Source organism: Panthera tigris, chromosome A3, assembly GCF_018350195.1.
Source record: "Panthera tigris isolate Pti1 chromosome A3, P.tigris_Pti1_mat1.1, whole genome shotgun sequence".
NCBI classification, from domain to species: domain Eukaryota; kingdom Metazoa; phylum Chordata; class Mammalia; order Carnivora; family Felidae; genus Panthera; species Panthera tigris.
Window position 1 is genome coordinate 45,096,062 of NC_056662.1, and position 16,018 is coordinate 45,112,079.

At 40.4% G+C, this 16,018-nt stretch overlaps 1 protein-coding gene across 8 annotated transcripts in view; it reads right to left on the reverse strand.

Annotated features, from left to right (window-relative positions):
* Positions 1 to 16,018, reverse strand: part of RALGAPA2 (Ral GTPase activating protein catalytic subunit alpha 2) — a 322,541-nt gene that overhangs the window by 107,329 nt on the left and 199,194 nt on the right. For 7 of the 8 annotated variants that reach the window (XM_042980989.1, XM_042980987.1, XM_042980988.1 and 4 more), the window contains 4 exons: positions 11,266 to 12,037; positions 10,327 to 10,398; positions 5,838 to 5,961; positions 3,753 to 3,908 (listed from right to left, as the gene is read on the reverse strand). In XM_042980989.1, coding sequence (XP_042836923.1) covers positions 3,753 to 3,908; positions 5,838 to 5,961; positions 10,327 to 10,398; positions 11,266 to 12,037 — 1,124 coding nt within the window. The other variant, XM_042980993.1, reaches the window with a different exon arrangement.

The following is a 16,018-nucleotide window of genomic DNA, read 5'->3' on the forward strand; positions in this document are numbered from 1 at the left end:
ACCAGCAACACAGTAGAGGCATGTTTTCAAGGGAAATAGGAATAGTATCAAACTGAAATTTTGGGAGGAATTTAGACCGGCAGAAGGTAATTGTGATAGTGGGGCTACTCTCATCCTATAAAGAGAAGCAACCTTCTAGGTGGTTATGTGCCCCTTGATATAATGCTGGCACTAAAGTCAGAATGGGAAGAACATATCTACTGAATACCCTTCAAATGTGGGGCTACCACCTAATGCCAGCACCCTAACGCCTGTGATGGCTCCTCTCAATCCAGAAGTATAAGCTGCAAGGCATTAGGTAGTACAGTGATTACTGAACTTTAGCACTTACTGTGCCTTTCTCAATTAGGTTCCTCAATTATATAATCCAAGCAAGTCTTTCATAACTCTGTTTGGGCTGTATTCTCACAACCACAGCCAGGGAGACCTGTCCTCCCAGTGTGGCATTTTTGTAGGTAAGGAAAAGCTATTTTTGTGTGGCAGTGATACAATATTCATTCTTTCAAAGCTGCTTTCAATGTCATGTGCCCCAGATCTCTGGACAAGTTATAGTTTCATTAGCTAACTCGCGAAACTCAGAGCTAAGGCCACAGGACCCACTGACTGCTAGATCTGGAGCAAGGAGCAAACACATGCTCTCTTCCACCTCAGACAAGAACACAAGCAGGTGAAACAAGTAAAACTAACCTGGCCAAATTGTCCACCATGTCAGAATATGAAGGAACACTCTGGAAACTTCCATGAAGCTTCTGGAAGCTCAGTTTAAAGGGGCTTTCATTACAGAGATGTCATTTTGTGAGTTTTGGAGAATTCAGAATCGAGGCCCCCAAACTGAAGTCCACCAGTGAGTTTGTTGCGTGCACTCAAGTCAAGCTGGCACGACTCGTGTAATCTGGGAGAGGCTGATGAGTCTCATCCTGGGATGGAGCTGTCATTCATGCCAGCTACTGCTTCAGTTGCACAACAGGCTCCAGAACGCGCGGATGCTTAACAGGCTTGGAACAAATGCTCGGTTCTTAAGTCTTAAGAAATCAACCCCATGTCCTGCCACTTCTCGTCCTGACAGAGTTTTAAAGTCCCTCTGCCTGGCCCATTCTGCCTGCTGCTGCCAGGCGGCACGCACTGGTGACACTGGTCATGGTACACACCTAATAGGCTGACCTCCTTTCCCGACTAATTGCATTACATCGCCAGCTGGCTCCAGAAGGAGTCGTCTGTTTGATTGAAGAATTCCTGCTCCTCAGTGGGCCCGGCTGCTACTTTTACTAAGTAACAGTCAGGCCTGACATCCCCATTGTTCAGCTGACAGTGTGCCCATCCTAAAATCTAAGTTTTATTTGTAAATTAACCAAGAAACTTCCTGCCAGAACAGTGCTGCCTAGAGACTGATAATGTGGGCCTTTCATCCCTTTTCACTCGTACTGTATCACTGCCAATTTGTTTTTTATGCGGCTGGCCAGCCTGAGGCTATAAAAGCCTTGTAAGACATAAGTGCAATTATAGTCCTGGAGTCAAATGAATTGGACAAATCCAATAGCACAGCTCTGTCCCCACTCTGCAAACCCCTACAGCAGTTAGATTAGCTGTGAAAAATCTAATCTAGCTAGAGCTAACAAATTTCTGCAGTGAAGGATCAAGAGTTCAGTATGGGGTTGCAACCGGATTGCAGAATTGAAAAAGTGCCCCCATGACAGGGGCAGAAGAGAGCATGAATCACTTTAGAATTTTGCAGCTCATTTTTAAGCTGTTAGGGACAATTTAGTTAGAATAAGACAAGGAACTGTGGGCTGCTGTTACTGTGACTGATTTTCAGTCTGGCTGTGAGACATCCTGATAAAGAGAGTTTGTCACTAATGATGCTAAATCTAGGAGCTGCAAAAGGTATCAGCTGAATTTTGATTATTACAGTAGGAAATCTTTCAACCAGGCCAAGCCTTGCAACATTATTTATATAGTAAGGCACTGTATCAAGAAAACACGATGTCTTTTCTCAAAATAAATAAGAGAAAGAAAGAAAGAAAGAAAGAAAGAAAGAAAGAAAGAAAGAAAAAGAAAAAGAGAAAGAAAAGAAAAAAAGAAAGAAAAAAAGACAATCCTATTTAGGAAATAATTAAAAAATAGTTTAAGTAAACCTATTAACAACAATAGTTCTCAGTCATAAAAAAATCAGAATATGGCAACACATTTGCAGATTAGCAGCAATTTACAAGGTACTACAAATAAAAAGGATGTGTAAGCCTTGCCTAAGGTCTTGGTAATCTGAAATAGAGCAGGGTCTCCTTCACTAAGAACGCCACCACCAGGGAGGCCAAGACCTAAGGCAGCTCCTCCATGGCTGAGGAAACAACACATGGCCAGTGGAAGGCCATGCTAACAGGTGGCCCAGACAGTGAAAGCCCATCATGCTTTGCACATCCCAGACACTTGGACACTGTGAAAGTTGTCTGTGATTGTGCCACAGGCTGAGTTCTGAAGTTTTATGAGCACCACTATCCCCGATGTAGGTGGTCTAAACATTTGGGGCTGCAGTGAGGAAAAAACAAAACCGCAGAGAAAAGAGATGAGGCAGGTAATAGTGGGGTCTGCTGGCCAATGTCAATCACCTCCTAATGAGTCAGGAGGAAAAAGACTCAATTAGACTGGTGGGCAATGATGAGGGCTGACCATTAGAGATCTTACACTAGGCACCATGGTAAGTAGTTTCACAGGCATTATCCATTTATTTCACAACAACCTTGGCACACAGGCTGTTTTCAATCTCGTTTAGTAGATGGGGAAACTGAGGCATGGGCTAGTAACTGGATACACAGTTAAGCCCAGGTCTGTTGGTCTCCAGACCCTGGCTATAACCAACACAGTAGGTCCTCCAATGGCAAACTTAGCTCCCGAATAAACTGCCTTCCCATCCACTCAGGTGCTGTCTTCAGTTTTCGTGCATCCTTGCAGGAAGAGAGTGGGTGTGAGGTAAGGATTCCAGGCTTGCTCTGCCACCCACTAGCAAGCTAGCTACAGTTGTTCCTTTCATATGGAAACTCACAGAAGTGGGTCAGATTTCTAGGCTTGCTTCGCAGACTAAGATTCCTCTTCTGTTAAGGAACTCCTCACCTCTAAGAGAGAATCACCTGAAGTGAACACCATGGATATCAGAAAGTTCAGCATCATGTTCCCCTGCGGGGGGGGGGGGGGGGTTCCTCAGAGTGGAGGAGGTTTCCTCTGAATTCTAGAGAAAACTATCCAGAAGGTCCAAGTTGAAAGAGAGACGAGGTCAGTGCCGAAGGTGGGACCCTTAGACTGCAGCACACTTGCACTTGTCATTTTCGCAGATGTTGCCCAATTGCCCCCCCCCAGCAAGCTTGAGAGGTGCCGGCCTTCTCAGCTCTCCATCAGTACAGGGTCATCTTATGACCTCTGCCAACCTGAGAGGTCAGCTATGTTATTTTCTGTCAGTTAATAGTCAGGTGAGAGAAGACCCAAAATTAACAACATTTAAGCCCCTTTCTTTTCCTAAATCTTAATCTCAGCATTTAAGACTCAAATGATTGATTGCTTTTCATTTGTTTCTTTATCCAGTTTGCGCCAAGCTAGATATTACAGATTAAACTACAACTGTAGCTTGAGAAGAGCAATACTGAAGCTGCATCCAGAGGAAAGCAGTCTCAGTGCATAGTTATGTCAAGGCCTTCGATCCGGACTAGGAGATCCTCACCCACAAACCAGGGAGGCTAAGTGTGGTCTTCAAAGAGGCTCCTTACCTTTTTGGTGAGTGAATCATCTGAGTCTGATGGCATCCGAGTTGAAACGTGGAAAATCACTTCCACAGTCGAGGTAGCATAGTAAGGGGCAGTCTGCCCCGTGCTGCCGTTGCGCTGAAGTCCACCCATGAACCCACAGTGGGTTGAGAGATCCACCTGATGAGGGTAACAAAGAGGAAAGAATGAGAGTCAAGCATCAGTTATCCTCGTTCACCTAGCAGGAATGCCCATTTTTTGAGCAATCTAATTACTTTCATTTTTATAGCTTCCTGATGACAAACAAATGTAATACTAAGTTAGACAAAATTAAAATATGAAAGAAACATTAACAATGAAAGTGCTTTGAAATCCTACCAGCTTAAGAAAATCACCATCAAAAGTTTGGTGCATATTTCTTGGGGCGCATGGGTGGCTTAGTTGGTTGGGCGCCTGACTTCCACTCAGGTCATGATCTTGCGGTTCATGGGTTCCAGTCCCACATTGAGCTCTGTGTTGACAGCTCAGAGCCTGGAGCCTGCTTCGGATTCTGTGTCTCCCTCTCTCTGCCCCTCCCCCACTCATACTCTCTCTCACTCAAAAATAAATAAACATAAAGTTTGGTGCATATTTCTCTAGTTTTTTTCCCATCCTATACATATGTGTATATGTATATATGCATATATATACACATACATATATGTATTTACATAAATACACACACACACACACACACACACACACACAAAGAGATACCCTATTGATGGATTTATGGGATTTTCTGCTTTCTCAAACACAGCTGGTGTGGTCAAGCCACAAGGACCATTCCAGCAAATGTTTTGCTGGGATGTTATATTAAAGGGCACAGATGTTTTAAAATTTAACAGCCATTGATCAACTGTCTTTCAAAGGGGTTGTTCTGATTTACACCACTACTGCTAGTCTTGGAGTTATTCTTTTTCAAGCTGTGGTGTGAATGCTCACTTCTTAGTGCCTAGGATCTCTCTTTTTTTTTTTAAACTTTTCATAAACTAGAATTCTTTCAGTAAAGCACCTGTTGTAACACAAATGAAAAAAAAAAGCAATAGAAGGATCTCTTTTGTGCCAAATACAATCAATATGTACACTAAATTAATGTTCAAGTTTTTTCTAAAAACTCTAGTTAAGAATGTGTGGTTTAAACGGTGTATTAGTTAAATGATTAGCTATAGTCTACAGCAAATAAGAAGTCACCTTATTAGTAAGAAGGACAATTTACTGAAGTGCAATAACTCTTTTAGACTGAAATCAACTTTACATTTTATAAAGTACATGGTTTTCACCTAGATGTAGGCTTCTCCTGTACCCATCTCCATATTAGTTTCCTTACTAACATTCAGCTCTCAGAGACAAGTCTTATTTAGGCATACAGACAGTTTCTCACAGCACAGATAACCAAGAAACCAAAATAAAAGTAAGGAAAAATAAGAAAATTATTTCAGATATGCTGTTTCCATTATAACCACTCTGAGTTCTTTTAGATTCTAGAAATATATTTTCCTTTAGATTTATGTTCCTAGAGACTCTGTGTGTGTGTGTGTGTGTGTGTGTGTATAAATGTATATGTCTGTATGAGCATCATTTAGCAAAGAAATAGCATATTCTTTCAATATCAGTCATCCTGGGATCTCCCTAAGGGAAACAGGTTGGCTGCTGAAGCATCAAAGCTACTCTACTCTATTTTCATGCCAATTTTTTACTTCATCAGCTCTTTCTTCATGTTTTCACCCATCAAGCCACTGCTTAATTCTCCAATCTCTACACTGTGGCCAAAGCCATTGCTTTTTTACCCATATTTGTCTTCTCTTACTACAAACTGTCTATGACTGAGTGAGCCAATCTATTTGATTCTGACAAGAAGTGAATAAAATATTATGAAAAGTTAAAGGGAAACAAAAGTTCATGTATGAAGTACTGAAGAGCAACTAACACAAGATGTCAAATTCAATACATGTAGCACATGCTACATGTGCTAGATTTGAATATAAAACTTTGTACAACTGGTGTCCAGCTTATACACGTCCTTATATAGTGCTGGCCAATAAACACCTCTGAAATGAAATGAATTACCTCCCATCCAAGTCCAGCAACAAAGTCTTCATATGCTTGGCTTCCTCTTACGTTGGAAAGGATAGAACACTTGTCTTCTTGACCTTCAGCAATGTAAAACACTGCAATTTTGTGTGTTTCACGGCTATAAATTTTTAAATTTAAAGGAGTTAGAATTCTTAGATTTAAAATTTTATTTCTATACAACCGCCAGCATGACTCCTACTATAAAGCTTATATTTATGGAGAATTTACTAGGGGTCAGTCACTGTTCTAAGGAGGTTCGACACGTGATCTCATTGGCTCTTCACAACCACTCTAAAGAGACAAATGATTATCACCACTTCCCTTGTAGAGGTGGTTGAAAGGAGGCACAGAAAATTAAACAGAAAGCACACACAGCAAGCAGGAGACAGGGAACTGAAGCAGGGCAGTCTGATTCTTGAGATCACTCTTTCAAACATGTGATATACAAAAAAATATATGTGAAAGCACTTCACATAGATATCAATTGAGAACAGATCTATGTCACTGCCCATATTTTACTTACCACACTTTGAGATAAGGATATTGGTTCCCTGATTAGAACTATAAGCTAAACTATAAACTATTATAAGAAACAGAAACTTCTTCCAAGCAGAACACTTTCTTTGTGAAGAGGTACCCACTCCTTGCTCTGACTAATCTGAGGGAGTAAGGTAGGGTGGACAGATGTCCAGGGAAACCTCTTAGGTCACATAAACCCTTCACCCACTTCCTCCACGATGGACTCTGGGCACTTTGCTATTAAATCAAGTAAACATGGCCTGCACTTTGAGGAAACGAGTCCTGCCTTTTTACCTTTTGTACATCTAGCATGGTCATAGGCACATAGTAGCTGCTCAGTTAAATCTGTTGACCAGTAATCCAATGCTATAAATATATTAATAACCAATTTCTACAAATTATATCCTGCAGGGAAGTTTCAAAATAACTAGACATTTGCCCAGCAATTTGGTGATAGTTTAGGGATGAAGGCACTGTACTAATTCAAACAGAGTTTTCATCAATGAGAACCACTCATTCCATGGCCCATCATCCCAAGAGTTTAATTCCAGTCTCTATTTTCTAAAATTTTGGATTACCACCTCCAGAGCAGTTCCATCTTTATTATTTTTGCATTGCATTCTGAAAAACTTCATAGGAAAAACTATCAAGAGCTCAAGCAATATGGAAATGTTTCTATGATTGTCTTAACTGTTCAACATCTCAACACTATAATCTGATTAGATATCTATACTGGTGGAATTTGGGCTCCAGATTTTAATATAGTCACAAATATCTCCTTCTTCAGGAGTTATGTTTCTACTTAATAAGCAGAATGAAATGAAACTCAACTAAAAAGTCATAAAAATAAATCAAGGAGGAGAACACTTTCCTTCTATTTATCTAGGTAGCTTATTCATTTTCCCCATAGTTTACATAAAATAAGCATACTGAAAAGAAGAACTAGAAAACACAGAAAGTGAAGAATAAAAAATTCACTATGTTCTTGGCCTAAATGTTGAAATCACAGCTGTTACTATTTCAGGATGTGTTTTCACATATTAAGTGAGAAGCCACTATATCCTGTTTTGGAACTGATAAGTTTCACTTAAAATATTTGTGAACACTAATTTTTATCGTGTAAAATATGTGTAACATAAAAGTCACCGTGTAAGCCACCGTTGAGTGGGAACACTTTTATACCATGTACTTGTATGACAAAATTATTAGTGGTTGTATAACATTCCAGCATATGAATATACCTTACCCCAAATCCTTGCCATTGGACATTTAAGTTGCTACCATTTTTAATGACATTGTCATATTATCTCTAATATGTCCTTAGAATACATTCATAGAAATGGAATCTCAGTCATTGTCCATTTTGAAGGCTTTTGATAAAGGCTGTCTTGCTGCCCTTGGAGATGGTGGACATCCTGAATGCCCTGACTGGCATGGTGTGAGCACACAGGTTGGAGACACCTCTCTTCACAGGTACAGTTGCTGCTGGAAGGGGGAAGTTTTGTGGTGATGGATCCAAGGGGGCTGATGCTCTAGAGTAGAGACCTTGAGCTCTCACACTGTCAGAAAACTTGTCCTCATGCAGCATGGAAACCCTGAAACTGCCACACCATATATTCCCTGAGTTACAGGCAGGACGCACCACACTTGCAGTCTATAATCTGCCTGGCTTATATTCTAGGAGCTATAATAACTTGGGGGTTTGGGTCTTGGATGATGACAGAGATCATAACCTATGACCTAAAAGACTCTTTCAACAAAAGGAGAACATGTACAGTTACTCAGTTTTTTTCTGCAGCTCTTTCTGCATATTGAAAAGTCCTCAGCATTTGATTGTTCTCTATATGTATTTATGCATATATAAAGACCATCTCAAGTTTATCTGAAACATTTCTGTTGACGCTCCTCAAAGTCCAAGCTTTTTAAATTGTAGCTGTTCACAGGTCCTTGAGTCCTCATTAACTCAATGTGGGAGCACAAGAGCTAAGCCCCAGTGACTGCCTGACTGATGTAGGTGTGAGGAAAGGTGACCTTTAGCTGTAAACATTCATCAAATTTCACATCCTCCAAAATGTTAGCACCACAGAGAGCCTGCTAGGATCAGACGCTGTGTCTGGTCTTATTAGAGCCAGGCTTTTGAAATGATAATTAGCAACAGCACTTCATATCCATAAGCTGCACCACCAATGCATGAAGGAGCAGGTAATTCAGGAACACACGTACATAAAATCAACAATTTCCTCTTCTTCATTAGAATGCATTTTTCTTTCTTATTAGGAATAGACTAGAATGGCTCGGTTTCCTTCTGCTGTCACATTAAAAAGCCTAACAAAGAAAAAAGATGATTTTAACTTTCACCTTACCATGGGGTGACAAGAAGCATTAATATTTAAAAGAGGAGCCCACTGTAATTTGCATGTGCATTCATCATACTTTTTACATCTTTGCTATCTTCACAGTATAGAGATGAGAGTTGCAAGACAGACGCCACACTTTTCCTAAGAACATGCTAAGCAGGAACTATGCCTTGACAGCAGGGAATAAATTGGTCTCAGAAATAAATAGAGTCACACAAACTAAAAGCTGAGGGACAAGGTACGCTTTTACCTGCTAACTAACCAATACATGGGACAGTCTAGATTTCCCATAGGTAGAGTCCCCAACTTTTTTTTCAAAAAGAACCTTGAAAACACCCTTTACAATAAAGTAAGTTGATACCTTTTTTAGATGTCAAGAAGACACTAAATCCAGGAGTTGGGGTTTTAAGGGAAGGTTAATCAAAGGACAGAGGATTTGCCAATCAGCTCCTCCAAAGCCATATTTTACAGCAACAGCACCCCAGGGAGCTCATTCAATTGTACCTCATGCAACTAAAGTGCATTAACACTCAACAAATTGGCCACAATTACAAGATACCAATGTATTCACTTAATACTAAGAAGCATGGAATAATTCAGCATATGCTTGAAAAGCTGAGTTTGGAACCCAAGTGACTGCTTGTTTAATACTGGAGGACAAGAGGGAGAGAGAAATGAACCCCCGAGCCCTTCACAAGAAACCCCTCACAGAGTTTCCACAGAGAATTTGGTCTCTATTTCTCCAGAGAAAAAGAAGCGTAACAACAACTGGGAAACTGAATATGATGAAGAGCAGTGTGAGGAATAATGGCTTCAGGTTTTTCATCTGTAATGAGATACCTAATGATATTCCTGTGGGGACTAAAAGAGGAACAAAAAGCTATTTCTTTAAAAATGAGTTTTTTTAAAAAAATTAAGATTAAGGAAGCAGTTTATTCAAGACTTTTAATCACCTGTTATGTACCAAGCACTACACTTACTAGTGTCTGAGATGTTTTTGGAAGCACACATTTCCCCAAATCAAAAACTGGTCATGAGTTCATCTTTAGAATTGCTTCTAAGACTACAGAAAAAAGGGACAGATCTGAGATTTGACTAGTTTTGAGAATAAGGCTCACTACCAGGAAGTCACTAATTAAAACACACTGGTTTTAAGCTTGCCAACATTGTAGAGCAGAAACTACAGAATGCCAGTGCATAGGCACACGGCATGGGTTATGAGGTCAGACTCACTTGGTTCAAACAACATGGTACGTGTCGGCAAAGGGCACATGTAGGTAGGCTGTTTGATTTAGGCAAGCCTCTGTTCCTCACTGGAAAAAGAGGTAGCTGCAGAGACTAAATGAGAATGAATGTCCACTGGCTGCCACTGTCAACCAAAGACACAGATTAGGTGGGAACAATGAACTCTTCTTAGCGTAGCAAACATGTAAGGTTATTCCTTGAGAGTAAAAACACCAAAGGTACAGCATATGCAGATGGCACCAGATTCTAGTTACAGAATGACTTTTGGGTGTCTCGGAAGGTGCATTCATTCCTAAAGCTGTGTCATCCAAGCACATACAAAAACAGACAGGAATGAAGTGGTCTGATATATTTTCACATACCACTGACGGGAGTCCAGATTTTTTAGCTCTCTCAATAGTTTTGAATTTTTCTTCAACAGATGGAAATTCTTTCTATAAAAAAAAGAGATGGAAGAAAAGTCATGTAATCACAGACCAATTATGCCGTTTCCAATCAATCAACAAACCCACCTATTCATCCATCCATCCATCCATCCATCCATCCATCCATGTATCCATGACCCTCTTCATTCACGAAAGGTTTGTGATCTAAGCCCACCGAACGAACTCCATTCTCCTTAAAGACATTCAAAGGCATCAAAATTCACCCATCACCATCCATTGACACTGGATGGTGCTGTAGGAGATGAGTGTGTCACTTATATGCTTGTGTCTGTGTCTGTTTTCACTATCAGCTCTGCTATGAATACCTTTACCCTACTTCTGTTCTTAGAAACCCCACTCCACTGTCAGGGTCCAGCTCAAACCAACCCCCGTCCACAGTCTTCCCCACCACCCCACACTACCCACTGGATTAACTGTTCCTCTTGGCCTCGTGTGTCATGCTATCTTTCATCAGAGTTGTGCCAAATCTACCTCCCTCACTGGACCTAAGGTGAGATGGTGACTTACTCATCTTTGTAGTCCATTTGCATCTTTTGTGATGACAGAATCAATGATGGACAGAGCAGTAATTAAAACACACACACACACACACACACACACACACACACACACACACACAGAGAAAATGTCCAATACCCTTTAAAATATACAAGGACTGGCTGAAATTCAATCTGTGCATCAGCATAGCATGATTAGTTCCACTTCTAGCTTTAACTTAGCAGCGGAAAATAAGCTGTAAATGCTGAAAGACAAATCTCCATTTCTATTCTCTGCTTCCCAAACCTCAAATTGAGAACAAGAACAATCACACAAAGATAATGATAAAATAGGTGAAGGTCTAGAAAGAATCGTTACCTTCTGTCCCAAGAATTCATCCCCAAGTCATCGAGCAACAACCTGCAGAAATAAAAGGGTCCTCGTGGCTCCACTGGTGAGGGCTGCTCCTGGCTGGTGACTTTCATGGCTGAGTCAGAGTTACACCTCTGGATGTAGTCGTCTTCTTGGGCGTTCTGGCGCAAAATGACCTCGATGATTTCCTTCTCTTGGTCACGGGTCATTCCTCGCGGGGGTGGGGAAGGCTCATTTAGATTTAGCTGTGATGGTAGAAGGCATTCGGGACTCGTGTGGCCAATATTTTCAAGTAATTTGTCAAGCACATCTTCTCCCTCCTCAGTTTGAGAAAAATCTTTCTGAGCTCCCAAAGCTTGAGGATGCCAGCCAGAAATCAGAAATGCAGGATTTCTGCTGCTGGGTGCTAAGCAGCCTTCCAAAGGTCCGTATAAAACCTTTCCATCCCAAGAGTACTTCCCTGAGATATCCCGCACAATTACTCTGACATCAGACAAGGCGCCCCCCGGCGAGCCACTTGCTGGCCCTTCTGCGGGTGTCTGAAGGTAGGAGATGAGGGTGCTGTCATTCAGCACAAAGAGCTGCAGGTTTGGGCTCCGGAACACCTCAGAGGACAGCTCGGGAGCCTCGGCGTGTACATTGTCATGGTTCTCACTGACCAGACTGTGCAGCACGGCAGGACCCCCACGAAGTGGGAAGTGCCCCAGGTGGTTCACCAGGTGGGCCATCACCATGCGGGCGGTCAGAGGGATCAGCTCCAAACTCCTCCTCTTCCGCTCTGTGAGCAGGGTAAAGCAACATACCAGACAGTGGGGAAGGAAGGTTAAAATCTGTACTCGGGATACTGGATTTGTTTTAGTCTGGGAATTTTTTTCATCTATTTTCTTTTTTGACACTAATTCTATTTTAATTAAAAGTACAATTTAAGTAGATTGCTAAAACAACCAACTTCCACGAAGATCTCATTCTGAAAGGGACACTTAAAAATATGTAGACGTAAGGGCGCCTGGGTGGCTCAGTCGGTTAAGCGTCTGACTTCAGCTCAGGTCACGATCTCACGGTCCGTGAGGTCGAGCCCCGCGTCGGGCTCTGGGCTGATGGCTCAGAGCCTGGAGGCTGCTTCCGACTCTGTGTCTCCCTCTCTCTCTGCCCCTCCCCCATTCATGCTCTGTCTCTCTCTGTCTCAAAAATAAATAAACATTAAAAAAAAATTTAAAAAAATATGTAGATGTAGCAGGAAACAAAAGAGAAAGTTCCTTGTCCTGAAAGATCCTATGGTTCTGGGTCCAGGCCCCAGAAATTAACCTCATTCCCCTCACCAGGGTAAGTGCAGATGCTGATAAGTAAATGAATCAAGTCTGTGACGTCTTGGATTTGAAGCACTGTGCTTTAAGATCTCTGTGACAACTTATGTTTTGTTATTTGGGTATTTGAAATCTTTAATGGAATCGGATATATTAACTAACTCATGGAAATACTTGGAAGGTTTAAGTAAATTTGCAGTTGATGATTAAATGCCCAGGAGCAAGTGACTTACAAAATTTTTAAGGCTGTGTAAAAAGACTAACACAGCATGTAAAGATATGCCCTGTGAAATGTTGGAGGTGGAAGGAAGAAGCAGAGAACCTGATCTATGGTCTTGGAGTGAAGCAAGTACTTAAGCTTCAGAGTGGTCAGGGAAATTGTACGCTGCCACATTTAGAAAATAACTGTGTATTAATGCAAGCACAGGTGAAAATGAAATCTTTTAATTTCAACAAAAAATATCACTAGATATTTAAACAAAGTAAGACTTATACTTTGGGCTTAAAGGTTTAGGAAATACTTGGTTTCTAAATTCACAAAATGAAAAATCAAATATTAATTAAACAAAATAATTATAAGATGCTTTCTCATGCTAAATACCTCCCCTCTCAGACAGTAAAAATTCAACAGACTTATCTATAAAACATCAAGTGGATGATGTATAAATCCCAGAAATATACAATCATATTCTAGAATATAAGAAATTCTGTGTGATGACTGAGGAGAACAAGATTGTCCTGACTTTTCTTGAATTTCTTCTTAATTTTTGCTATTCAATGAACAAGAAATCATCTGTCTTCAATGCAAAATAAAACTTCACATAAAAACTTCAGTGTTCATAAATAAAGGTCATCTACATCCATCTCTGACACTGAACTCTCCTTCTTGACACTAGTAGAAGAGTGTATGATTTCCATACAGCTGAGAAACTTAAACACCTCAACTAATTCCCTTGAAATCACAGTTATGAATGCTTTTGCTTTTGTGTCCATATTAACTTTTTCAAAAGTTACAGATGCTTTTTATTCATGCTTATCATTCCATATGAATATATGCTCCATCAGAAATGTTAATGCCCCAAACAACAAAGGTAGGGCCAGCTGGGGGCTCAGGAGTCCGTGGTGTAAGACACTACATGGTGATGACAGGATGGAGCAGGCTCTGGAACTAGTGACAAAGGTCCAATTTGGTAAAGCCCAAAGCACACAACTGGAAAGGCAACTTTCCTCTGCTTCCTCTTATAAAGGTCGTGCTTTCAATTTGAGATAGATACAAATTTGTATTTTAATAAATGTGTTTGAATTCTACAGTGGGAAGTTAACTGGAGTCACACCAATCAACTCATAAACCATGACACACCCAGTAAAAAAAAAAGAAGTATCTTTGGCACTGAAGAGTAAGGAAAGGGAACATTTGTTAAATAAAAATTGTTCTTCCCTGGCCAACTTCAGCTAAATTCACTGCCTGTGAGTTCCCTGGAAAATAAAGAGAAAATCTAGACTCCATTTGTGAAAAAGCAATCTTGTAACTTCCAAAAACAATTAAAAAAATATAATCTGGGACATGCTCAGTTGGTTAAGTGTTTGACTCTTGATCTCAGCTCAGGTCATGATCTCATGGTTTGTAAGTTTGAGTCTCAAGTTGGGCTCTGCGATAGCAGCATGGAACCTGCTTGGGATTCTCTCTCTCCCTTTCTCTCTGCCCCACCCTCACTCACACTCTTACTGAAAACTAAGTAAATAAACATTAAAAAAATATAATCTAAATATTTATCTTATTTTGCTAAATTTACAAATGAAATAGAAAAGCAGTAATTTCAGTATGTCTTTTAAGTTTCATTTTTTACAGTTCCTCCCTTTCCTTCTTTTTAAAGCAATTAGGCATTAATAATGAGAAATTTGAGCACCTGTGATTAGCATCAGTGTCTTTTCCTCAATCTGGGCCAGTAGCCACTTCAACTGCGGGGGAGCAGATGTGTCTCTTGTCTGTGACTATTTGAAAGTAGTATTTATGTCAAATAGTAGATAACAGTGGGTGAAAGGGTCATTTGAAAACAATAAATAAAAATATAATATTGCATCTCAGAAACATGGGAGAATAAATAGCTTGGTTATGAATGACGAATTATGACATCGAATGAAAAAAAAAACTCAAATATGAGCACATTTCTGTTTAACCTAAAATACTTCAGGTGTCCTCTTTAATTGTTCTCCCATTTCATAGAGGATGTACCTATTCAGCAAGGGTGTGTGTGCCAACAGGTTTTTAAGCTGCTTTGCTTTTGTATGTAATTAAACTGTTGGTGAATTTTCAAACTCGTTTGCCACCGAAATTCAAATAATTTTTTTTAGCACCAGAGAACTAGGGTAGGACAAGACTGCACAAGGTCCTAAGGTTTTCTGGAGAATACTCAAGTCAAAGAGTGTTGTACATCGAAAGAAAGGCAGTACAGAAAATTTAAATGTGCATTTTTAGGTTTCTTGTTTTTCACTAACCTATCAATCTCCCACTATTTTCAAGAGACAGATCATAATATGTGCTGAACTTATTTTAAGGACAGTCATGTGGGATGAGACTATAATTAATGGCTTTAGGAAAAAGTAAGTTCTTTTTCTTCTAAGACATAGACTGCATGGTAGGAACCAACAAAAAAAAAAAAACAGATCATGGGTCATTTTGATTATTTTTTTTTAAGATATGGTTTGAATTTCTAACCATGGGGAAAAAAATCAAGAAATATTGCAGTCTAAAAAAACTGTGGAAGTCCAGAAAAAGACAACTAAATGATTATGCAAATGGAGGTAAACAATAGTGTGAACATGTGCCGTGTACTGTCCACCAGCACAACTAAATGTAAGTCTTTACTCTGTGGAAAAATCTCAGTAAATGCTGTGCTATTTCAGAACCTGGTCATTAAATCTTTGATTCAAATTTCACCTCCATTACTTCTGGCTTCTATACCCTTGGGAAAATCCCTCACCTCAGTGTGCTCATTTATAAAATCAGGACTGACTGATTCCAAAGCCCTTGCCCCTGACTGGTGCCCTCACTTCTGTTCTCTTCCTTGTCACCTTGCTTGTGCCCTTCCCCTTGACCTGAACCATACTCCAGATTCCGCAGTCTTGCAAGCACTACCCTGGACTCCATGCTCCTATTCTGGCTACTATTCTTCCTTTGTCCACCAAAGGCTCCAGCAGGAATGTCTGCGGGTTCTGAATAGACATCCCCAAATCACCTGCTCCGGCTATCAGGCTACAGACTAACTGCCATGCCCAAAGTACTCAGCAAAACCCACCACCCAGTGCTTAGTTGGGAAATAAAACAGCTCCTGTTCTGGCCCCACCCTCCCTGATGTTTCTGAAGCATGGAGCATTGCTGACCTTCCTTGGCTCTTTATTCCCTTTCTTCCCTCAGAAGTGAATTCTTCACTTTTCAGAACTCTTTCATGGTTCTT